Source organism: Apium graveolens, chromosome 7 (assembly GCF_009905375.1).
Source record: "Apium graveolens cultivar Ventura chromosome 7, ASM990537v1, whole genome shotgun sequence".
Taxonomy (NCBI): domain Eukaryota; kingdom Viridiplantae; phylum Streptophyta; class Magnoliopsida; order Apiales; family Apiaceae; genus Apium; species Apium graveolens.
In genome coordinates, this window is record NC_133653.1 from 184,772,612 (window position 1) to 184,796,567 (window position 23,956).

Here is a 23,956-nt window from a genome sequence, read left to right on the forward strand (position 1 = left end):
GCAATCAGGAATGCTCTTACTCAATTTGCGCAGCAATCGGGAGAATCTTTGTGTGAAGCTTGGGATCGTTATAAGAAGATGCTTAGAAAATGTCCTCATCATGGGATGCCTGATTGGATGATTATAAACTGCTTTTATAATGGCTTGGGTGCAACTTCTAGACCCATGCTTGATGCAGCATCAGATGGAGCCTTATGGGCTAAGAGCTACGAGGAAGCATATGATTTGATTGAACTGATGGCTGCTAATGAATACCAGAACTCTTCTTAGAGACTAACTCAAGGCAAGGTAGCGAGAATTCTGGAGGTAGATGCAGCTACTGCTATAGCTGCTCAGCTTAAGGCTTTGATGAAGGTGGATTCTTTGGCTAATTATGAAGTTAATCAGATCACTAGTGTCTGTGAGCTTTGTGCTGGTGCCCATGAGACAGAGCAGTGTGCTATTTCTAGTGAATCAGCTCAGTTCGTGAGCAACTTCCAGAGGTCGCAACAACCAGTTCCAGCCACCTATCATCCCAACAACCGCAATCATCCTAACTTCAGCTGGAGCAACACTCAGAATGCGGTGCAGCAGCCTTCTCAGCAGTATGCAGCAAAGCAATACAACCCTCCTGGTTTTCAGCAACCGCAATACACACCAAGACAATAACTCCAACTGCAACAATCTAATAAAAAATCTGAATTGGAGGAGTTGAGGCTCATGTGCAAGAGCCAAGCGGTTTCTATTAAGACCTTGGAAAATCAAATTGGGCAGATTGCCAATGCCTTGTTGAATCGACAACCTAGTACACTCCCTAGTGACACAAAAGTTTCAGGCAAGAAGGAAGCAAAAGAGCAGGTTAAGGCAATTACATTGAGTTCTGGGAAGGTTGCAAGTCAAGAAAAAGCTCAAATTCAAGAATATGAAGATGTGGCTGAAGAAAAAGTGCAGAAGGAAGCAGAAGTGGAACCAAGGAAGAAAACTGTGGAACACACTCCTCCTGAGGGTAATACAGGAGGCTGCAGAAGCAGATATATCCTCCACCTCCTTTCCTCCTGAGAAACAGATCCTCCACCTCCTTTTCCTAAGAGGCTGCAGAAGCAGAAGTTGGATAAGCAGTTTGCGAAGTTTCTAGAGGTGTTCAAGAAACTTCATATCAACATATCTTTCACTGAAGCTCTTGAACAGATGCCTATCTATGCGAAGTTTATGAAAGGTATTCTCTCTCGGAAAGTGAAGCTAGATGACTTAGAGACTGTAGCTCTCACAAAGGAATGCAATACTGTGCTGCAACAGAAGTATCCTCCGAAGCTTAAAGATCCTAGAAGCTTCACTATTCCATGCACCATTGGAAACTTGTCATTCGACAAGTGTTTATGTGATTTGGGAGCTAGCAACAACTTGATGCCTTTTTCTGTCTTCAAGAAGTTGGATTTACCTGATCCTAGGCCTAATTATATGTCCTTGCAGTTGGCCGATCGTTGGATTACATATCCATGAGGCTTTGTGGAGGATGTTTTGGTCAAGGTGGACAAACTCATCATTCCTGCTGACTTTGTAATTCTTGATTTCGAGGAGGATAAGAAGATTCACATAATCTTGGGAAGACCATTCTTGGCTACGGGCCGAACCTTGATTGATGTGCAGAAGGGTGAGCTCACTATGCGAGTACTGGATCAGGATGTGACTTTTAATATTTTCAATGCCATGAAATTCCTTACCGATAATGAGGAGTGCTCAAAAGTGGAATTGGTCGATTATGTGGTTACTTCATAACTTGATCAAATGCTAAGGTCTGATGCATTAGGGAAGGCCTTATTGGGAAATTTAGATATTGAAGATGATGAAGGTGATGAACAGTTGCAGTTTTTGAATGCTTCTCCGTGGAAGCGAAGGCTGGATATGCCGTTTGAATTTCTTGAATTGGAAGAGCTGGAAAATTCTCCAAAGCGCCTCAAGCCATCTATTGAGGAAGCCCTACACTTGAGCTTAAGCCTTTGCTTGAACACTTAAGGTATGCGTTTTTATGTGATACATCTACTTTGCCTGTTATTATTGCATCTGACCTTTCAGGTAATGATGAGGAAAAGCTCTTGAGGATTCTGAGAGAATTCAAATCGGCAATTGGATGGACTATAGCAGATATCAAGGGAATCAGCCCTTTTATTGCATGCATAAAATTCTGCTAGAGGAAGGAAGCAAGCCAACTGTTGAGCAACAAAGGAGGCTAAATTTGATAATGAAAGATGTAATATCCGGGACATAGCGTGTAATTATTTTTATCGATAAATAATTATTATGTGATTATTATGTGATTTTTGTTGAATTATCTGATGATTGGTGTTGATAAGTGGATGTTTATATGTGGTAAAGTATAAGTATGTTATTTTTATTATGTTCAGAATAAAATATAAATAATTGTGATATTTTTATGGTAATTTTTGGACTGTTATATGATTTTATAATGATTTATGAATTTATTAATTATTTTCAGAATTATTACAAAACTATTTTGTAATGCCGGGAATCTTCCAACTTCAACTATTTTTACGTTTTTATAACCCAAAACTCTTCAGAAAACTCTTTTCTAACCTAATCTGATAATTCCGGACATTTTTCGTGTTTTAACCTTTTCAATTCGGACTACGGTTTGACCTGTGCGCGTCCCGACGCAAAATTTTCGATACGATAATCATTTCGATAACATTATTTTCGTATAAAGTGTTTTATAAGAAGCTCATTTTGATGGTTATCCAAAACTTTTGATAATTATCCAAAAGTTTTAGTAGTTATCCAAAACAGGTTGATAGTTATCCAAAACATTATCCAATCGGATCGTTTTTGCCGTTACTTAACGGCTAAGTAACTTATTTTTTCGATCAAATACGATCCAACACGTATTAATATTCCATAAATATAAATAGTGAATACATTATTGTATTTTGTATAGATAATCATTTGCAAATAATAAAACTATATAATTTCCAGAGAAAACCCCCTAAAATCACTACGTTTTTTAAAATCAAACTCACAAATGAAGGCGTTATCGAATTCAGAATCGACGTGCTATATATCAAATCGAAGCTCTCGAAAAGCTCTTTCTGAATCAACCATCCATTTCTGTGCAAAAATCAAGAGTAAGTGAGGCATAGAAAAGAAAGCCAGTGATTAGTAAATAGAACTGAAGTGTAGAAAAAGGAAGCAAGTGATCGATGAATAGAAGCAAGGCATAGAAAAAGAAGGAAAATGATTGATGAGTAGAACTGTTAGATGAGTACAAGTAAGGTTGGAAATCATCTGTGATAAGGCAAGTGCTTCTGATCTTTCTTGTAATGTATTGTAAGTACTTATGAATTCTCTTCATTATGTTGCAATTATTTCGAATAGTTCTTGTTCTATATTGCAAGTACTTTGAAGTACTTAACCCTAAACCCTGATTCTTATTGATCTTGAGCCGCAAGCATGACTTCTTGTAAACCATTTATTATGGAATTCTTGGATATGAACCACACATATACGAAACTATTCCACAAATACATATATATCACATACTGATACTTGATATGAGATTGCTTAACATACGAACCTTTATGCCTTGTATAACAGAAGACCATTCCTTGTAACCATTGAACCTTGTTCTTCTATATTCTGATTCTTTCGCTGAATTAAAAGTCAATCTTTCTGTTTACCTTGTTATATCTTCATGGTATTGTGAATCACCATATGCTTCAAGATAAATGTTATTTATGATTCAGTTTATTGATTTACATTGTTTATCATGTTATTATTATGGAATTGGATTGTTTTAAATATGGACCAGATTCGGGGTCGGACCAGATTTGTGGTTATAATAGGCCAATGTGTGCCTTGGATCCGGTATATAGAGCAAAGCTGGGAGCCTTGCTCGGGGTTAGTGTGTGACTGATCAGCAGCCTAACCTTGGTTTTTTTAATGAAAATGAATATCCAATTCTAATAATTGCTTATCAAGAAACTTGATTACTATGAATCATTTCAACTGATAATTGTTTAACCTCAGTTATTGCTATTATGACTTGGTGAGCTAGTTAGCTCACTCTTGCAAATTTGTTTATGTTATTCTATAGTTGAAAAGGAAATTGTTCGTAACGAGGATTCCCTGTCTAGAGGATTCCCTGTCTAGTGTGCGAGCTAGGATTCTAGGTTAAGTTGGATCGAGCTAGCAGGAGCTTATTATTGTAGATGAGTTATACGAGATTATAAGAATGACATCATTATCAGTTGTAAATTGAACTAGTTGGGTTTTTGGTACGATATAATAAAAGTTAAGGTTATGGCTTGTTTTCATACTTTAACCTGTTGTGATATGTGGTTGTGTAAAGAAGGGTCAATGCATATAATATTTTATATGCAGGTTAATATATTGTGTGTGTGTTGTGAACCTCAAACTTCTGACCCGGGTTTGGAGCGATGGAGATTTTGAGAATGATCCAGGCCAAGCATTCAAGGTGAATGGACAACAGTTGAAGCATTACTATGGAGATACGGCAAACCGGGAGGTGGTTAGTGCCGTTTTTATTGTCCACTTGATCTCGGAAATTCTAAAACCTAAATCTCTCTTATGCACTTTTCATTTCTCAAACTTATTCGAATTCAATGGCACCCAAGAGACAAAGAATTCAAGTTAGCAACAGCACCACCGATTCTTCGAGTGTTGGCGGTGTGAGGCCCAGGTTTTCTACTCCGGAGGCTGAAGCGGAGTATACGAGGTTGCTATCGAAGCCGATAGCCAATGAGAGAGGATTTCTACCATCGGGGAGAGATGGTAAGTTGCTTGAGATGATTCTGGAGATGGGTTGGGTCGCTTTTTGCGAGGCACCCGCTCCTGTGCCCATGAGTGTGGTTCACGAGTTTTACGCAAATGCGAAGGCGGATAAGAATGGTTTTACTATGGTGAGGGGGTTGACGGTGGATTACAATGCTGAGGCTATTCGTCGGGTGATAAATCAGCCCGAGAGACAGCTGGGTCAGGATGATTGGGTGATGAAGACCGGCGAGGATTTTTACTTGGAATTGATTATTGCTATGTTGTGTGTTCCTGAGACTCACTGGAAGTTCAAGAGGGGCACGAACGAGTATGCCACTTCCCTGCATCATGCATGAATAGGTATGCCCGTGCATGGAAATCATTTATTGTGCTAAGATTATGCCTTCATCACATGTGCATGATGTTACGGTGGACCGGGCAAAGCTGTTGTGGGGTATTCTGCAGGGTGATTATGTGGACTTGGGGTCTGTGATTTATCAGGGTATATTGAGGTTTCTGTGAGGCAGCACTACGGGTTACATTCCGTATGCATCAATTGTGATGAAGCTATGTGTGGCCGTTAGAGTTCATTGGCCCACACACGAACAACTGCAGGTGCCTAGTGCCCCGATTGATAGTTAGACGATAGCTGTGATGCAGGAGTGGTACGGGGGAAAGGCTGATGAGAAGGGGCTCGGTTACTCCTATGACCACTTACCGTGTGGCCATCCAGCTGATCAGACATATGCTGGTGGTACGACTCAGGCGAGCAGAGCAGCTTAGAGGCATCAGTTGGATGAGGCCGGTCCTTCACAGTCGCAGCAGCAGCAGCAGAAGGAAGCAGAGGACAGTGCTGGTTTGGGTTTAGCGCCTTGATGAGGAGGATAGATGCGATGCATGACATCCATAGCAGGTATACACATGACCTTACCCAGGCATTGGGGACTGTATTCAGAGCCACAGGAGTTGATATCCAGTGGCCAGTTTTATTAGCTTGTCTTATTCACTTGTAACTTGGTAATATATAAACCAAGAGTATCTAGTAATAAATTATGCAATTAACTAGAGAAATAGAAAAAGCTGTATCTCTGAAAAATTTCTCTATTCTTTGTGATTTTACTTATAAGCAGCTGTGTACAATCTTTGTATCACAGAGTTATTGAAATATATATCTGTGGTGGATAAGTTCAATCCACCAGAAAGTTTTTAAAAACTTGTGTTTAAATTACTATGTGTTTTAAATCCATCAATACTTTCATTCCACAATTCTGCATATTCAAATATTGTTAGGAATATTTATTTGAGAAGTTCTTAAAATCAAGAAAAAATGAAGAATTACATTTAACCCCCCTATCTTCTGTAATTCAACTGTTAGATTGTCTGGGATTAAAAATTGGTATCAGAGCAAGCTCTTGACACACTAAGAGTTTAAAGATCTGAGTAACTAACAAGATGAGCAGGAAGGATGTTGGAGTAAAGATTCCATTCATGGACAAATACAACTATCACCATTGGAAGGTGAAAATGCACCTGCTTCTGCTCTCTCAAGATGAAAGTTATGTAGATTGCATTGAGAAAGGACCTCATGTCCCTAGAAAAGCTGTTACAGATACTGAAGGAGCTGTAGGTGATGAGCAAACTGTTCCAAAGCCACAAGTCGAATGGACAGATGAATACATTGAGCAAGTACACAAAGACAAGAAGGCTATGAACATTCTGTTCAATGGTCTTGATGGAGATATGTTTGACAATGTCATTAACTGTAAGACTGCTAAAGATATATGGGATACAATTCAGATTATTTGTGATGGAACTGAACAAGTGAAGGAAAATAAAATACAACTTCTAATCCAGCAGTATGAGCACTTTCATTGTGAAGATAATGAATCTTTAAGTGACATATTAGTAAATTTCAAAAACTACTAAATGCACTAAAGCTGCATGGAATGGTCTATCAAACAAAAGATTCAAACCTGAGGTTCCTTAGATCTCTACCAAAAGAGTGGAAGTCATGACTGTCTCTCTCAGAAATTCTCAATATTAAAAGGAATTTACTTTGGAGAGGCTGTATGACATTTCGAAGACTTATGAGCTTGAAATGGAACAAGATGAGCAAATAGAGAAAGGAAGAAAGAAAGGAGGATATGTAGCTTTGGTAGCTGAATAAGAGAGAGTGAAAGAGGTGAAGGTTGAAGCTGTGGAATCTACACCAAACTCCAGGGTTTGTGAAGAAAAAAGAAAAGGGTCAGTGGCTGAGCACGAAGACCATCTCAGTCAAGATGAAATGGAAGACATAGATAAACATATAGCCTTCCTATCAAGAAGGTTTTCCAAGCTCAAATTCAAGAAGAATTTTGGAGCATCCAAGCCAAATAGAAACATGGTGGATAAATCCAAATTCAAATGTTTCAAATGTGGCTTGAGTGGTCATTTTGCTAGTGAATGCAGAAAGCCTGATTCTGAAAGAAAGAAGTTTGAGCCTTTAGATTACAAAAAGAAATACTTTGAATTGCTCAAACAAAAGGAAATTCTTTCTTGACTCAAGATAATGGCTGGGCAGCCGATGGGGTAGATGAATATGAAGAAACAAGCTATGTCAGTCTAGCTCTAATGGCCAAATTAGATAAAACAGAGGTCAGTTCTTCAAGCAATCAGGTAATCACCACTAATCTAGCACATATTTCTAAAGCTGAATGTAATGGTGCTATAAATGACATGTCCACAGAGTTGTATAACTTGCGTGTTACACTTAAGTCACTCACTAAAGAAAATACCAGAATTAAAGATAACAATATGTTTTTAAGTGAGAGAAATGTTGTGTTGGAAACTTAATTTATTGAGTTTGAGAAACTGAAAATAGAGTGTAGAATTGCTAAGGAAGAACTGACTGAATCCTTAAAAAAATAGGAGATTTGAAGAAAGCAACTTGAATGAGAGCAGGAGGTAATTAAGGCTTGGAAGTCATTTAGAGATGTCCATACTCAAATTACCAAAGTTCAAGGTATAGAGTCTTTGTATGAGAAAGCCTGTAAAAAGAGTAAAGAGAAACTGGATCCTAGTTTGGAAGAAGGACTTTCAACAGATGTGGATTCAACGGATAATGAAGATTATCCGTCGAATAACAAAAAGATTCATTCATCGAATGACAAAAAGATTCATCCGTTGAATGACAAAGAACCACATCCGTCAAGTGAAAGAAAGCCAGTTAGTAAAGTCAAGCTAGCTAAGTTATATGAAAAATATGGATCAGTTTCCAAGAACTTTGTTACTTGAGAAAAAAGTCAAGTCAAGGAAAACAAGAGAGCTAATGTAGGACATCTGTCAATCAAGCAATTGAATGACAGATTGGAGAAAATTGAGGTTAAAGCAGACTCAAAAAGGAAAAAAATAGAAATGGAAAAGGAGGAATTAACAAATATAACAACTACACACCTGATAAATATGCACCTAGAAAAATCTTTGTTAAGTGTGGTAGTGTTAATCATCTGTCTGTTAATTACAAATCTGCTATGCCTGCACCTATGTCCGCACCTCCCTCATTTCCTAGCATGCCCACAATGCCTATGAATATTATGCCTGCACACAATCTGAATGCACAATTTGCTAATATGCCATTTGCACAAAATCCTTACTATGTTGCATTTAGTATGCCTTAAATGCCATTTAGCATGTCATACAGGAATAACATGTTTGCACATAATATGCCATTTCATGTTAATTAACTTGTGCATGATAATTCTGCAATTGTGAATGGTTTTCAAAGCCCTAATCTATTGACCAAGGTTGAATCACAATCACCTGAGTCAAATGGGGACAAGCCTAAGAAACCTAAAAAGAAGGCTAACAAGGCAGGACCCAAGGAAACTTGGGTACTAAAATCAACTTGATTTGGTTTTGATGTGTGCAGGGAAATAGAAAGAATATTTGGTATTTGGATAGTGGTTGCTCAAGGCATATGACTGGAGATTCTACCATGCTCACTAAGTTCAAGGAGAGAGCTGGCCCAAGTATTACTTCTGGAGATGACAACAAAGGGTATATTGTGGGATATGGCTTGATTTCTAAAGACAGTGTCATCATTGAAGAAGTTGCTCTAGTGGATGGACTCAAACACAATATTTTGAGTGTCAGCCAGCTTTTTGATAAGGGCAACTCAGTAACATTCAATTCTGAAGCATGTGTTGTTACAAACAAGAAGGACAATAAAGTGGTTCTCACTGGAGTGAGAAAAGGAAATGTGTATTTATCTAACTTCAACTCATCTAGTGCAAATTCTATTACTTGTCTTTTCAGCAAAGCAAGTCAAGGTGAAAGTTGGCTATGGCAGAAGAAACTGTCCCATCTGAAATTCAAGACTATGAATAAATTAGTCAGGAAAGATCTTGTAAGAGGCATTCCTCAAGTTGAGTTCTCAAAGGATGGTCTGTGTGATGCCTGTGAGAAAGGAAAATAGATCAAGGCATCATTCAAAAAGAAGCTTGAATCTACAATTGAAGAACCTCTAAAACTACTGCATATGGATTTGTTTGGACCAGTCAATGTGTTGTCAATCTCAAAGAAAAGATACTGCCTAGTGATTATTGATTATTTCTCAAAGTTGACTTGGACATATTTTCTCAAATCTAAAGATGAAGCTAGTGAAATCATTATCAATCATATAAGACAAGTCAACAATCATCCTGATCTCAAGGTTAGAAGAATCAGGAGTGACAATGAAACTGAGTTCAAAAATTCTGTTACGAGGCTATTTTGTGAAGAAAATGGAATCATGCATGAATTTTCAGCAGCTAGAACTCCACAACAAAATGGAGTGGTGGAAAGAAAGAATAGATCTCCTATTGAAACTACAAGGACAATGCTAGAAGAATTAAAATTACCAACTTACTTTTGAGCTGAAGCTGTAAATACTGCATGCAAATATTCTTCATGGCTCCCTATCAATTATTCAAGAAAAGGAAACCAACACTAAACTTTCACCATGTCTTTGGCTGTAAATGCTATATTCTAAGGAATCAAACTGAGCAGCATGGAAAGTTTGATGCCAAAGCAGATGAAGGTATTTTTGTTGGGTATGCAGTTGGAAAAACATATAGAGTCTATAATCTCAGAACCACCATTGTTATGGAATCTGTACATGTTGTGTTTGCTGATAAGAAGATTGAAGGACTACATGTTGAAGGTTTCCATGAAAGCCTCAAATTTGACAATGTTAAGATGATTTGTGATGATAGTGGAGATGAAAGTGATCAAGAAATAATCTATAAGGATACTGCAGAAAAGTCAGCAACAAATAAAGCACATAATTCAACATCCATCGAAAGACTAAGTGCATCATTCGTTGAGAGACAAATTGCATCATCCGTCGAAAGGCAAAGATCAACATCCGTTAAGCCATCAATAGGAGTTGAAAGTCAATACAGATCACACTCAGAATGGACCCCAACTTCAAGTCAAAGATCCACAAACTCAGGGGAGTTTCTTCTAATCAAAACTCAGTCACATATCAAGACAACTATGAGGCCTCTTCATCTAGAGCTAATCTACCTCAACAAATAAAATGGACTAGAGATCACCCATTTGAACTTATTATCGATGATGCAACTTCAAGAGTGCAGACTAGGAAAGAAACTCAGGAAGAATGTCTATACAACAGCTTTCTGTCTCAAGAAGAACCTAAAAAGGTAGAAGAAGCTTTGTTGGATCCTGATTGGGTTTTAGCTATGTAGGAGGAGCTAAACCAATTTGAAAAGAACAAGGTATGGAAGCTGGTACCCAAGCCTAAAGGAAAGAATCCAATTGACACCAAGTGGGTATTCAGAAACAAGATGGATGAAAATGGTATAGTTGTCGGGAACAAAGCTAGATTGGTTTCTAAGGGATACTGTCAACAAGAAGGAATAGATTTTGATGAAACTTTTGCTCCTGTTGTAAGACTTGAGGCCATCAGAATTTTCTTAGCCTATGCAGCCCATGCCAATTTCAAAGTCTATCAAATGGATGTCAAAAGTGCCTTTCTAAATGGAGATTTGGAGGAGGAAGTCTATGTTAGTCAGCCTCCTGGTTTTGAAGACCCTAATTTTCCTGATTATGTCTACTATCTTTTGAAAGAACTGTATGGTTTGAAGCAAACACCTAGAGCCTGATATGATACTTTATCAAAGTTCCTTTTAGAAAATCACTTCACAAGAGGTACTGTTGATAAAAACTCTTTTCTTTAAAAATGTTAATGGCTCTAGTATACTTGTTCAGATTTATGTAGATGATATTATATTTGGCTCTACGGATGAGAAACTTTACAAAAAAAATTCCAAATTGATGCAAAGTAAATATGAAATGAGCATGATGGGAGAACTAACTTACTTTCTTGGTTTACAAGTTAAGCAAGTTAGTGATGGAATATTCATGAGTCAAACCAAATACATTTATGATCTTTTAAAGAAATTTGACTTAATGGATTGCACATCTATAAAAACTCACATGGCCACTTCCAATAAACTTGAATTGAACACTACTGAAAAGTTTGTGGACATTTCAAGCTATAGAGGCATGGTTGGCTCTCTTTTATATTTAACAGCTAGTAGGCCATATATAATATTTGCTACTTGTCTTTGTGCTAGATTTCAAGCTGATCTTAGAGAATCTCATTTAGTACCTATTAAGAGAATTTTCAGATATCTCAAAGGAACACCAAAATTTGACATTTGGTATCCTAGAGATTCTAGTTTTGATCTAATTGGTTATTCAGATGGAGATTATGCAAGTTGTAAAATTGATAGAAAAAGTACAACATGAACCTGTCAATTTCTAGGAAACAAGCTAGTGTCCTAGTTTAGTAAGAAACAAAATGCAGTCTCTACTTCTTGCTGCTAGCAGTTGTTGTGCACAAATTTTATGGATGAAAAATCAATTATTGTATTATGGTCTACAAGTGGACAAGATTCCAATTTTCTGTGACAACACAAGTGTCATTGGCATAACTGAAAATCCTGTGCAACATTTAAGGACAAAGCACATTGACATCAAGTACCGTTTCATTAGAGAACATGTCATGAATGGTACTGTGGAACTTCATTTTGTTCCAAGTGAGAAGCAACTTGCAGACATCTTTACCAAGCCACTTGATGAGTCCACTTTTACTAGGTTGATAAGTGAGTTAGTTATGCTTAATTATTCCTAAATTATTTTGATGTCTAAGCAATTTGTAATGCAGTTGGAATCAAATTTGATTTCTCCATAAAGATGAAATTTTGGCTAAGTCAAAATTTACATCTGGACGGATGTTCATTGTCATTAGGCATTAGGCATGTGGTAATCAAAGTTAACCAGATGCACATTTACTTTCAACATTCCATTAGGTGGGGGAACCCAATAAACATCCCTTGGGGTAGAGACGATTTTTTTAAGATCAGAAGTGTTGTTGAGAATGGTTATTGGATGGATATGAGCATCAATAATCCAATATGCCCTTTAAAATACCAAGTAGAAATAAGGCATGCAAGGAAAACCCAGCGTGATTTTGTAATTTTGCCATGCAAATTTCTTATTTTCCCGAGTTTCTTCGTAATAACGATCCAGGGCAGCAAGTACAATGGTTGTGTTAAAATACGCATAACCATTATTATAATTTGAAATTAAAGTGATTTTGGTGTTAAAATAAAATTTATAGTGCAATTGATATGTGCAAAATTTGTTAGTATTTATGCGTTAGAGACAACACTGTTAGTTGTTCATCTCCTATATTATTTTAAGTTTTAAATGTCTTGTTTAATTTAAGCCTTGAGTTTTGAAAGTTATAAATTTTGGGGTCTAAGCCATGATCGGTTGTGTGGTCTAAGCGCTTCTCAAATTAATTTTGGGGTGACTCAAATTAATTTTTATCTAAATTATAGTAAAAAAATTATATTAGAATTTTAGCAAAAATCATTGTATCGTTGCGAAACGTGACATTATTTACTAGTTTTTGAAAAATAATTTTACAGTCTAATGAATTTTAGGGGATATATTGAATGTCCATTGTAAATATCTTTTTTAGATTTTTAAAATCCAATAGTATTTAATTTGGGTTTTATAAAGTCCTATAAAATTTGGTGACATTAAATAAGGATGGTAAAAAAGTCTTTGGATCATTAAATTTGTATCTTAAAAAATCCGTAATGATATACATAGGATCATGAATTTTCTTATTTAATATCCCTGATTTTGAAGCACTTTTCCAAATCTAAATTAAATTTTAAAAATCTAGAAAAATCTTTTAGAATCTACGTTGAATGCACCTCTGAAATGTTCATAATAATAATTTCCATTATTTTATTTTCACATTTATAATAATTTTTTAATTTGTTAAATTCCAATCTAACTAGACTACTCAAAAATTTAACATTTTTTTATTATTTTTGAATAAAGAATTCAAAAAATCTAACCAGCAGTGAAGCCAACAACCCCAAACCCATAATTCAAACACCAATGGCATTTACGTAATTTCACCAACCCATCAGTTTCAAGGACAACAACCCTCACGCTCTCTCAAACCCCTCCACCTCATCAATCCGAGTGAATTTTTTGGAAACCATCCTCCACCGTCCGATATCACCGAAAACACACAATCCCAACCGTTAATACAGAAATGTTTGTTTTCTCACTCATAAAGCTCTCTCCTATTTGTTGAGCTGGTTTACTGTGCTTTTCAATACTCACTAACTCTCGTTTTCTTCGTCTACACTGTGTGCGTGTTTTAGTGTGTGAGAGAGAAAGCTCAACTCAACAATGGCTACTGAACCTGTGTCCAAGCCTGCTTCTCTCCCTACTTACCCTGAGGTATCTACTTACACATCCTGTATCTATATCTCCTAGATTCTCGCTTTTTTTTGAATTTGCTCTCTCCCTCCCTCTCTCCCTCTCTCCCTCTCTCTCTCTCTCACTGTCATGTGTTGTAATAGTTTTGCTTTGTTTGATCTGTATTTATTTGTGATATATACATGTTTTGTTTGCCTGTAAATTATAATTTTTCATCTGTCTGTGTTTTTGTTATTTGTGTTTTTGTGTGTGTGTTTTGATTTTATATGTTTTTTCGAGATATACATGTTGAGAGAGATGGAGAGATGGAGGGAGGGAGGGAGGGGCTTGGGGGAGAAAGGGAGAGAGAGGCGCGGGGCGGGGGAGATTTAGCGTGTTTGATCTGTAAATTAATGTAAAAAAAGTTGTAATTTTTGCACTAAAATTGGTGAATTTTGGTAGTATTTTTGAATTTATATATGTTTGTGTGATTTAATGTTTTTGATCTGTAAATATATGAGAAAAAAATTGAAATATTTGAACTAAATTTGGTGAGATTTGGTAGTGTTTTTGAATAAGTATGATGTGTATGCATGTAGTAATGATATGTGTTTAATTGTGTAGATGATTATGGGAGCAATTGATGCACTGAAGGAAAAAGATGGTTCAAGCAAGTCTGCAATAGGGAAACATATCGAATCGACCTACGGGGATCTGCCAGCTGGCCACATGAATTCTCTCACTGAACATCTCAACAAGCTGAGAGAGGATGGGGAACTTGTGTTTGCTAAGAATAACTATATGCGTCCTGGCTCGAGTGCCCCACCAAAGCGTGGCAGGGGCCGTCCACCTAAGGTTAAGGACGCAAATGCTGCTGAAGTGCCTGTTGTTGCTGCTGCAACTCCTCCTGCTGCTCCAGCTGCTGCTGCTACTGCTGTGGCAGATGGGCCTTCGAGAGGCCGAGGCCGTCCGAGGAAGGATCCTAATGCTCCTCCGTCTGTGAAAAAAGCTAAGACTGAGAAGCCCAAGGAGGATGAGAAGGAGGAGGATCCAACTCCGTCGAAGAGTGGAAGGGCTCGGGGCAGGCCTAGGAAGGTTCAGCCTGCTTTGGGACAAAATGGTGTTGAAGCTAATTAATTATAACCCGACTTTGTTCAACTAACGCGACCTGGTTTCGTGTTATGCAGTGTTGGTAGTTATTAGTTCTGTCTATGTTATGTTGAGAATTTCTAGGGTTGGTTTGTTGTTGAATTGAGATAATTATGGTGCATTTGTAGTGGAGATTATGTCTATGGTGGATTTGCGATAATTGCTTTTGTGGTAATGAATGATTAGTAGTTGAGACTGTGTAAATTCTGGGTTTTGTTAATGCTTATGTTTGTTTGAATTTGTTAAGTTTGGTAGTTGTTGAATTTGAATGTTTTTGAATTTAGGTGGTATATTTGGTTCTCTTGTTGTTTGAAAAGTGCAGATTTCCCTATCCATATGGTTTGTTGATGACCTATCATTTTCACACTTACAATGACCGGATCAGATTGTACTATTTTTGTGTGTTTGGGAATGTTGTAGGGCACTTGATTGAGATGCAACATGTTATATGAAGGGTTAGTGATGTAGACATTAGTATGCTAATGTAACTAATGTACTTGTATGGTTTTTGAATTTTGTGGTTAAGTATGTTACATCATGCTAGTGATAATTTGCAGGGGTATCAATGTTAACACAAAGTGGAAATTTCACTTTAATTTAATGTAGTAGTGATTTTGGTGCCCGAGTTAGATAGTGTTAGAATCTAACTCGAGTTTTTAGAGACAAAATTTGAACATGGCTCGAAAAAACTGAATATGATTTGTGGTTAATAAGCAGGAGTATCAATCTTTAACTGTTTAACACCAAGTGGAATTTCACTTTGATTTAATGTAGAAGTGATTTTCTCGGTTAGATAGAGTTAGAATTCAACTCGAGTTTTTAGAGACAAAATTTGAAAATGGCTTCATAAGAACTGAATGGTGTTTATTTCTTGGGGATGGATTCTTAAATTAAGATGATTTTGTCAATTTTTACCAAATTCAAAGCAGCATGAAAGGTTAGAGCATTTCCAACAGTCTCCTAACTCACTCTTAAATATAATATAAAATATTAATTTTTAGTGATTTAATATAGGCTAATTCCAACAATACTTCTTATATTCACTCTTTATTTTATTTTATATTATTTAAAGTAAGTTATGTGCATAAAAGTACAAAGAAAAGTGGATGGACAGAGAATGTTTGCACATAAATTTATTGTATAATATTAGTTAAGAGTGGCTAGTAGCTCTTAAAATTAAGTAGAAAGAAGAGAAATTTAGTGTATTTAAGAGTGATTAGGAGCCTATTGGATCAAGTAAAATTACGTCATCTTCAAATTTTAATTTAAGAGCTAATATAAAGAGTCAGTTAGAAATGCACTTAAAAACATAGTTGATTGTTACTCCTCTAATTTGTGGGTAATAGAATGAAGAAGCAAAAGTATTTTGTATGAAGTTTATTTGTCAGATACAGAGATATTATAGATATGGAGTTAGGGGGTGTTTGGTTCAATAAATCTGGGTATGAGATATGGGGTTGGATTGGAGACCATACCAGGTGTTTGGTTAAAATTTTTTTGTTTTAAAACCCATTCCTGAAACCCATGAGGTATGGGGTTTAGAAACCCATTTGAATAGGTGGGTATGAGCTAAATCAAACTTTGGGTATCATTTTCATTATTTTCTCTAGTCTTTTTTTTAACTAAAGTATAATTCTTTTTTTAGCTCTAGTTTTAATATTGATGAATAAAAAATGTGAATGTATATTTAATTTTCTTAAATACTACATAAAAATATTTATAAACTCATATTTTAATAAGAAAAATTATCAAAAATACTAGCTTTTTTTATTTATTTCTTTTTGCAATTTTACTATCCTCTAATTTTTTTGGCAAAAATATAGAATCAACCAAAATCAAGCAGACATACAATTAGTTGAATCAAGTTTTTTTTTGTTGCATTTGAGGTTACATGGAGTGACATAAATTCGTCGAAAATTGCATCTAATTGAATCAAGTTGCATTAAACAGTATTTTCGTAAAAAATTTGGAAAATAATATTTTTTTAAAATAAAAAAGTATTTTTGCAATTTTTTAAAAAAATTATAGTATATTTGTAAAAATATCTTTAGCCTTAGGTATTTTTCAAAAAAATTATATTTTTAGCCTTACTAATTATGATTGTCAAGTGATCGTGTATAACTTTAGATTTTAATAATAAAATAATGAATTAACAAAAAATAATAATTAGTCATTGTGTGGGGGCACGAGGAAATAGTATAGTAATTGAATTTAGGAAGAGCATGTGAGCTGTAGAATGATAAAGCCAGCCAGGTTCAGAATTTGAAACTCTCTTCAATGCTCTGAAGTTTGAAATGTAGAGCCTCTTTTTTTTCTTTAATTTTTAAACCTGGCGGAAATAAAGTGTAAAAAAAAATTGAAAATTGCCTGGTTTTTGGAATTAAATTAAACCTTCAAGACAAAAAATTCAGAATTTTATTCATTCATTTATCAGTGGAATGGAAAAATTATTGATTTATCAACTTTATATATATTATATATTTATCATATATTATATTAAAAATATAACGTTCATCCAATATATTAGCTGTTAAGAATAATAATTTTATACTTGTTTCATTAATATTATAAATACAAAGCTCATGTAAGAATTATATAAAATAAAATAGTTTAAAGCTAAAATTTTAATTTACATTAATTAAACAAGCTTTTTGTATTGTGCTTAAATTTAGGACAAATGATCTAATATACAAGTTTACAAGTGTACCATAAAGCCAACATAATAAACCATTGTTATATTCCAGATGTATATGTTCTTTGAATTATACTTATTCGGGGTTTGCCAGTAAAAAAAAGATCGTACAATATAGATGTAGCTGTAATTTATGAAACTTCAAATTTTTGTATTTGTGAGAGTAAGAATCTCTAGGTGCTTGAGTGCTAGTTGTTGTATTTGAAAGTTGAGTATTATTTGAGTATGGTGTAATTATGATGTATAACATATATTCATTGTGTATGATATTATGCTCGTAGATAAAAAATAATTCTAACAAAATGTTTATAAATATAAGTTAAGTGGGGGAGCAAACCATGTACATGATATATGTATAAGAGGTGCTGAGTAGATAAAAAAAATTTAAAAATTATGTTATAAGCATACATGCATTATAGGTTAAATAAGCAAGTGTAATGTAGGTTAAAAAAATTTAAAAAATATATTTTAAGTATACACATGGGTATCATGGGTCTCATGTAAATTATAGAATCATAAGGTGTTATGTAGGTTAAAAATATTTATAAGTATATATATGTTTCACATAGATTAAAAAATAAAGAGTAGACGGATGTTATATACATATATAAAATCATATAGATTAAAAAATAATGCAGATGTTCTATAAATTTAAAAAGGTGATAGGTAGATTATGTTATATAATGATTAAAGAGTAGGCCGGTATCATCTAGGTTAAAAAAATAAATGTTGTTATATAAAGATAACGCCAAGTGTTCAAATCTAGGTACTTATCAATACCTCACTCTCTTTATCTAGAAAAAAATAAGTGGCATAAACATGATATTGCTAAGCCTCTACTTATCAATATCATATAATTGCTTTTCAGACTTTTTTTATCAGATAATAAGTTGTTAGAGTTTTACAATATCTAAATATATTAAATTTTTAATAAAGATAAGTTTTTTTTTGAAAGATAAGTTGATGATGGAGCCTACAAGTGTAGCAATATCTGAATATGCACATGCCCTAAAAAAAATAAAAAATGTATGCTAGTTTTACATTTGTTAAATTTCGTTCCCTCTTTATTTATAAATAACACAAAAATATTTGAGATACATATTATAATAAAATTGTTTGTGAGATAATTTTTTTATGAGATATTAAAGTTAAAATTTGCCGAGGAGGTTGTAGAACAAAAATTACTCTATGGGATAAATTTTTTTTTGCTGGGATTGTGAAATTTTTGGTTTGGGGAATATATATTATGTAGTAAAAATAGCAAATTTTGGTTAAGTAAAAAAAATTTAGGAGTGAGCAAATTTTTGTTGAATAAACAAATACTTGTTAGAAAATATAGAGTAAGTAAATATTTGTGAGATGACAAATTTTTGGCCAAGTAAAAATTTGTTGAGATACAAAATATTTTATTAAACAAGTAATAAGAAACAGTATTTGAGAGTAAGTTCTGATTGAGTAAGCAAATATTTGTGAGATAACAAACTTTATGTTTAGTTATGTTTTTATTAGAGGTAGATTAGGATTTTTGTAAGAGTAATATTCTAGCTGAAAGTTTGAGATAAAAATATTTTGAATCATTAAATTTTAAGATAAAAATAGTAATATTTTGAAATTTAAACAACCTAGACCGTGTGTTGTATATGTTTTTACTGAATATAAAATTCTTTGTAAAAAAATTGTTTGTGAGATAATTTTTCTTTTAAATCTTTTATAGTTTGAGATAAAAATTTTGTTTGTGAGATAATTTTTCTTCTAATTCTCTTGTAGTTTGAGATAAATCATTTGTGTAGGTTAAAAAAGATTTAAAAAGTATGTTTTAAGTACACATATGTTATAGGTTAAACAAGGTGTTGTGTAGGTTAAAAAAATTAAAAAAAAATATATTTCAAAGTATACATGTGATATCAGTGTGTCATGTAAATTGTAGAGTGTGAGAGTGTTATGTAGGTTAAAAAGAATTAGAATTATTCACATGTCAGACACATAGATTAAAAAGTAGGGGTGTTATATAAGAGTGTGAGGGTGTTATGTAGGTTAAAAAGATTTAAAAGTATACACCCGTCAAATAGATTAAAGAGTAGACGGGTATTTTATATAAAGGTGTTCAGTAGATTAAAGAGGATGCCGGTATTATCTAGATTAAAAAGTAAATAGTTCTATTTAAATGTGGCATAAGTGTCAGGTTCCAGACAGATTAAAGAGTAGTTGGATGTTATATATACGTTAAAAAAAGTGTTACATAGATGATTAAATATATATGTTAAAAAGGTATCACATAGATGATTAAAGGGTAGACAGGTTTTATATAATGATTAAAGAGTATGCGGGTGTCATCTAGGTTAAAAAATAAATGTAACCCTCCGAGTCTAGGTAGGTGACGGGAACTGTGAGTCTAGGTACTTGTCATTACTCCTCTCTTTAGCTAAAAAAAGAAATAAGTGGCATAAACATGACATTGCTAACAAGTGTACTTATAAATATCATATAGGGCTATTTGTTAAATATGAATAATATTTTCTGAAATAGTTAAAATTCTGGATGAGTAAAAACTTGGAAAAAAGAAGAATAATGTCATTTGTTAAATAAAATGTAAAATCATCTGAATGATAAAAGTTATTTTTTTTTAAATTCAATTCATTGTTGAGCTCCACATAATTTATATATTAAAATCTGTGCTTAATTTCATTTGCAACCTATTTTTACAAATATACGATTTTTTTATCAATCAATGCAACTAGATTTAAATCCGACGAGTTTGCTAATTGCACCCAAATGCAACCACAAATCTAGATGCAACTAATTGCATCTTTGGTTGACCTCGGTGACACTCTTTTCTTGCAAACAAAATTCAAAAAATAGTAAAATCACAAAATAATTAAAATAATATTATTTTTGATAATTTCTCAAAATTCTATTCATTTTCAATTTTTTATCATTAGTTTTTATGATTCTAATTAATGTTATTGTCCAAAGAAACAATAACAATTACATGTTAATTAAATTATTTTGATATTTTCTATAAAATTATATTATCTTAATATTAATAATATTGTTGTTGACAAAGGATGTTGTATTTTTAATAATATTATATATAATAAAAGATAAATCAATTACATGCCTTCAATTAAATTTATAAGGAAATGATAGCTAGTAGTGCCCTTATGTTAGATAATGAATCACACACAGACCGGGGGTGAATGTGTTTTTGTGTTTTTCTGCTTTTCTTGAAGTGTTTACGGTGATGAACAAAGTAAATTAAAATCTTGTAGTTAAATGTGTTAGTACTGAATTTAGACAGATAAAACAGTGAACACAAATATTTCAAAACTCACTTAATTTTATATTAATATTAAGAATATTTTGCTACAAAATTTCTAGGCCCTTTGCTGATAAAGAGCTTAGCTTCTTTCTTGAGAGAATACAAGATTTTCTTATCTAGATTGTTACATCTAACAAAGCATCCAGTATTTACTTTATAGAACAATAAACACTGGTTATTACACAGCATGCAATAACATGTACTAAACCCTACTTTTGGATAACCAAATCTTTCTATTTCCGGCTTAGTGTATCTTTGCTAATCTTGCACGTCTGTGACTTTACTTTGCCAGTTAATCTTGGCTTTTGATATTGTACTCTTCAAGATGCTTTTTTAGGCTTGTCAATCCAACTGATTGGATTGTTTGTTGATTGATAATCTTGGATATTGAACTGATCTGCACTTTGTACTTTGAGCTTTACCTCGAGATCTTCAGTTTGATCAATAGAGAACTTGACATCTCGATAAGTATATTGGTTATCGAGATCTCTAATAACTCTATAGTTGTTTTGACTTGTCGAGGTCTCGGAGTTCTCTATAAGAGAATTTGGATTGTCGAGATCTCTCATCTTCATGTCTTCACTTTTACTTATCGATGTCTCTGAGTTCTCTAGTGATAAATAGAGTTATCGATATCTTAGAGATCTCTAGTGTTATTCCCAGTGGACTAACAATGAGATTTACAGAAGGGGGGTTGAATGTAAATCTCAAAACTTTTTCAAGTTTTGAGCAGTTTCTAAGGCTAAGTGTTTTAGTGAGCAAATGTGTGTGAATTGCTTGAGGCTAATACAGACAGATATATATTCAAACACAAATGTAAAGAACACAAAGAACTTAAAAACTTTTCTGGTGGATTTATTGTTCCACCACAGATGTGTTATTTCAGAAAATCTGTGATTCAAAGAATTAAATCACAGCTGCTTCCTAGTACAAACTAGATGATTTTCTCTCTGGATTTTTCTAAACAGCTCTTGAAAATTCACACCTAATTACTAGCTGCTACTTGGTTTATATATCACCAAGTTTACAAGTGAAGACAAAACTGTAAAATACAATTAAAAAGGCTCTTCACATGTTTCTTCTTCATTTCTCTATCCAATGCAATTTGGGTTTAGCTGTTAATCTTTGAATACTCCCTTGTTTGCACCAGAATGGAAATGCTGCATTTTCTTGATTCCTCCTAGAGGCTGCCACATTCCAGTTTGTCTCTGTCAACCCATGTGCCTCTGTCAGCTTATGAATTGTCACTATCAACTGCTATTGAACTAAGCATCCGTTGAAGCTTTCATCCGTTGATGCCTTATCCGTTGAGGCTTTATCCGTTGAAGCTTTATCCGTTGATGCATTAGTAGTTGAAGTCTTATCCGTTGAAGCACTTATCTGTTGATGGATATTATCCATTGAAGCTTTAGAGACATTCGTTGAAGCTTTGTTTCTTATCCGTTGAAGGTCTTCAATATCAGTTGATACTTCTTCACTTATACAAAATTATAAGGCATGAAATATTTACAATTAGCCCTCCTATTTGCATATCCACTAGTAGTCAACATGACTGATAATTTCCTACAACATCTAAGAATTACAACTTGAATCCAGAGAATGAAATGTGCTACAATACTAAACTTATTGCTAAGTAAAGTTACTCCTTCAACGGATAGCCAAGATGGTCTTATCCGTTGAGGCTACAAATACTAGATTTCTACTTAAGTGTTTTGTTTAACTTATCATCAAACTAATACACATATTCCTAACAATCTCCCCCTATTTATGTCTACTAGAACTGTAGACATAAATTTGGGTTTAGCTTGATGATAACAAAACACTTGATAAAATATTAACTGTAATAAAGCAGAAATTCAAAAGTGCTGCAAAAATGTGTATGCTGAGATGGAATTGAAGAATTACATTATTTCCAAGGGTGCTCCTTTAGCCTGAGCAGATTAATTTCTTTTCCTTTGATCCCTTGTTTTCTTTCCTAGCCTCCCGTCATTCTCCTCTATTTGAAGTTGAAGTTGTCTGTAGAACTCAGCTTCATCTTCTTCATTGATGTCCAACTTAGATTGCATATCCTTGAGAGTTTCATTACTGGCAATCTTGAGCTGATCTTCAAGTCTGAAAAATCTTCTGACTCCTTTGTTGTCTCTGAACTCCATCAACCAATGAGGTGATTTGTGAACTGTAATTCCTCTTTCTTGAATGAGTAATGTTCTAGGCAAGGCATTGGGCTCCCACCAAGTCTTCCTTATGTTGGCAATCTTGTTGAGAATCTCAGTCTTGGCAGTCCTGGTAAAGCCATAATCCCTTTTTATGGCTGAGTAGACTCTAACCAAGGTAGAGTAGCCTTCATTCAGAATCCTGTAGAGAGGCCAAGTTCTTTCCCCACTTCCTTTGTATTTGAACACTAGTCTTTCTGGTAGCTGTCTGTAGGCATCTATTCCCCTTACTTCCTCCAGCTCATCCAGATAGAGTTCAATGTTTGAGAATTCCTTTATGTCACAAATGTGAACATAATCATCCTTAGAGGCTTGTGGCTTAGGCTTAGGCTTCTGAGTAAATTTGATTGAGGTTAGAGAAGGTGTTGATTTGATTTTCCTTTTCTGTTTCTTTGAAGGTGGAGAAGTGGTTAAGAAGGTGGGCAATTTGATGGTGTCCCAATCAATTGGTTCCTCCTTAGGAGTGATTGTTTCACCATGAATGTTTATGAAGGGGTCAGGCACAATGGGTTCAGGAATAGAAGGTAGTGGTTTGGATTTTGATTGGGTTTCTTCAGTCTCATCTACCATCTTTCTTTTTACATTGGCCTTCTTTCTGTTCCCTTTCTGCCATTCCTCTCTTTCCTTACTTCTTTCTCCCACATCATCACTAAACATGTCCCCCATACCTACATCTTCACTCTTGTCTTCAATTTCTTTCTTTTCTTCAGCTTGACTTGACTTTAGCTGTTTTTCAAGCTTTGCTTGTGCTCTTTTTCCAGCCTTTAGGTTTTTGGCTTCTTCCTTCAACCTTCTGGCTTCTTCCCTCTTGGCTATTGAGAATTTGGGATGTCCTTGCATCACACAAATGCTCTTTCCCTCTCTAAAGATAATAGCCATGTTCATCCTTTCAACCACATCCATGGTCTCTTTGTGCTTTATGATACTTCCACCCAAAACCTTGTCTTCATCAGGCTTTGGAAGAGGAAAATCCACTTCTTTCATCTGAGCAAGGCTTAGAGGATTCTTTGTAGAGTCCTTATTGGATCTGTTGTTGGGCTTGAGAAC

At 34.4% G+C, this 23,956-nt stretch overlaps 1 protein-coding gene and 1 non-coding gene across 2 annotated transcripts; one reads left to right on the top strand and one right to left on the bottom strand.

Annotated features, from left to right (window-relative positions):
* LOC141676123 (small nucleolar RNA R71) lies at positions 1 to 107 on the bottom strand. Its single transcript, XR_012556730.1, has one exon. It is a non-coding gene; the product is annotated as a small nucleolar RNA R71 (small nucleolar RNA).
* Positions 108 to 13,420: 13,313 nt separating this feature from the next.
* LOC141673004 (HMG-Y-related protein A-like) lies at positions 13,421 to 14,931 on the top strand. The gene is made up of 2 exons (XM_074479736.1): positions 13,421 to 13,578; positions 14,161 to 14,931. The coding sequence occupies exons 1-2, from the start codon at positions 13,528 to 13,530 to the stop codon at positions 14,671 to 14,673; spliced, it is 564 nt and encodes a 187-aa protein (XP_074335837.1). The 5' UTR covers positions 13,421 to 13,527; the 3' UTR covers positions 14,674 to 14,931.
* The last annotated feature ends 9,025 nt before the right edge of the window (positions 14,932 to 23,956 follow it).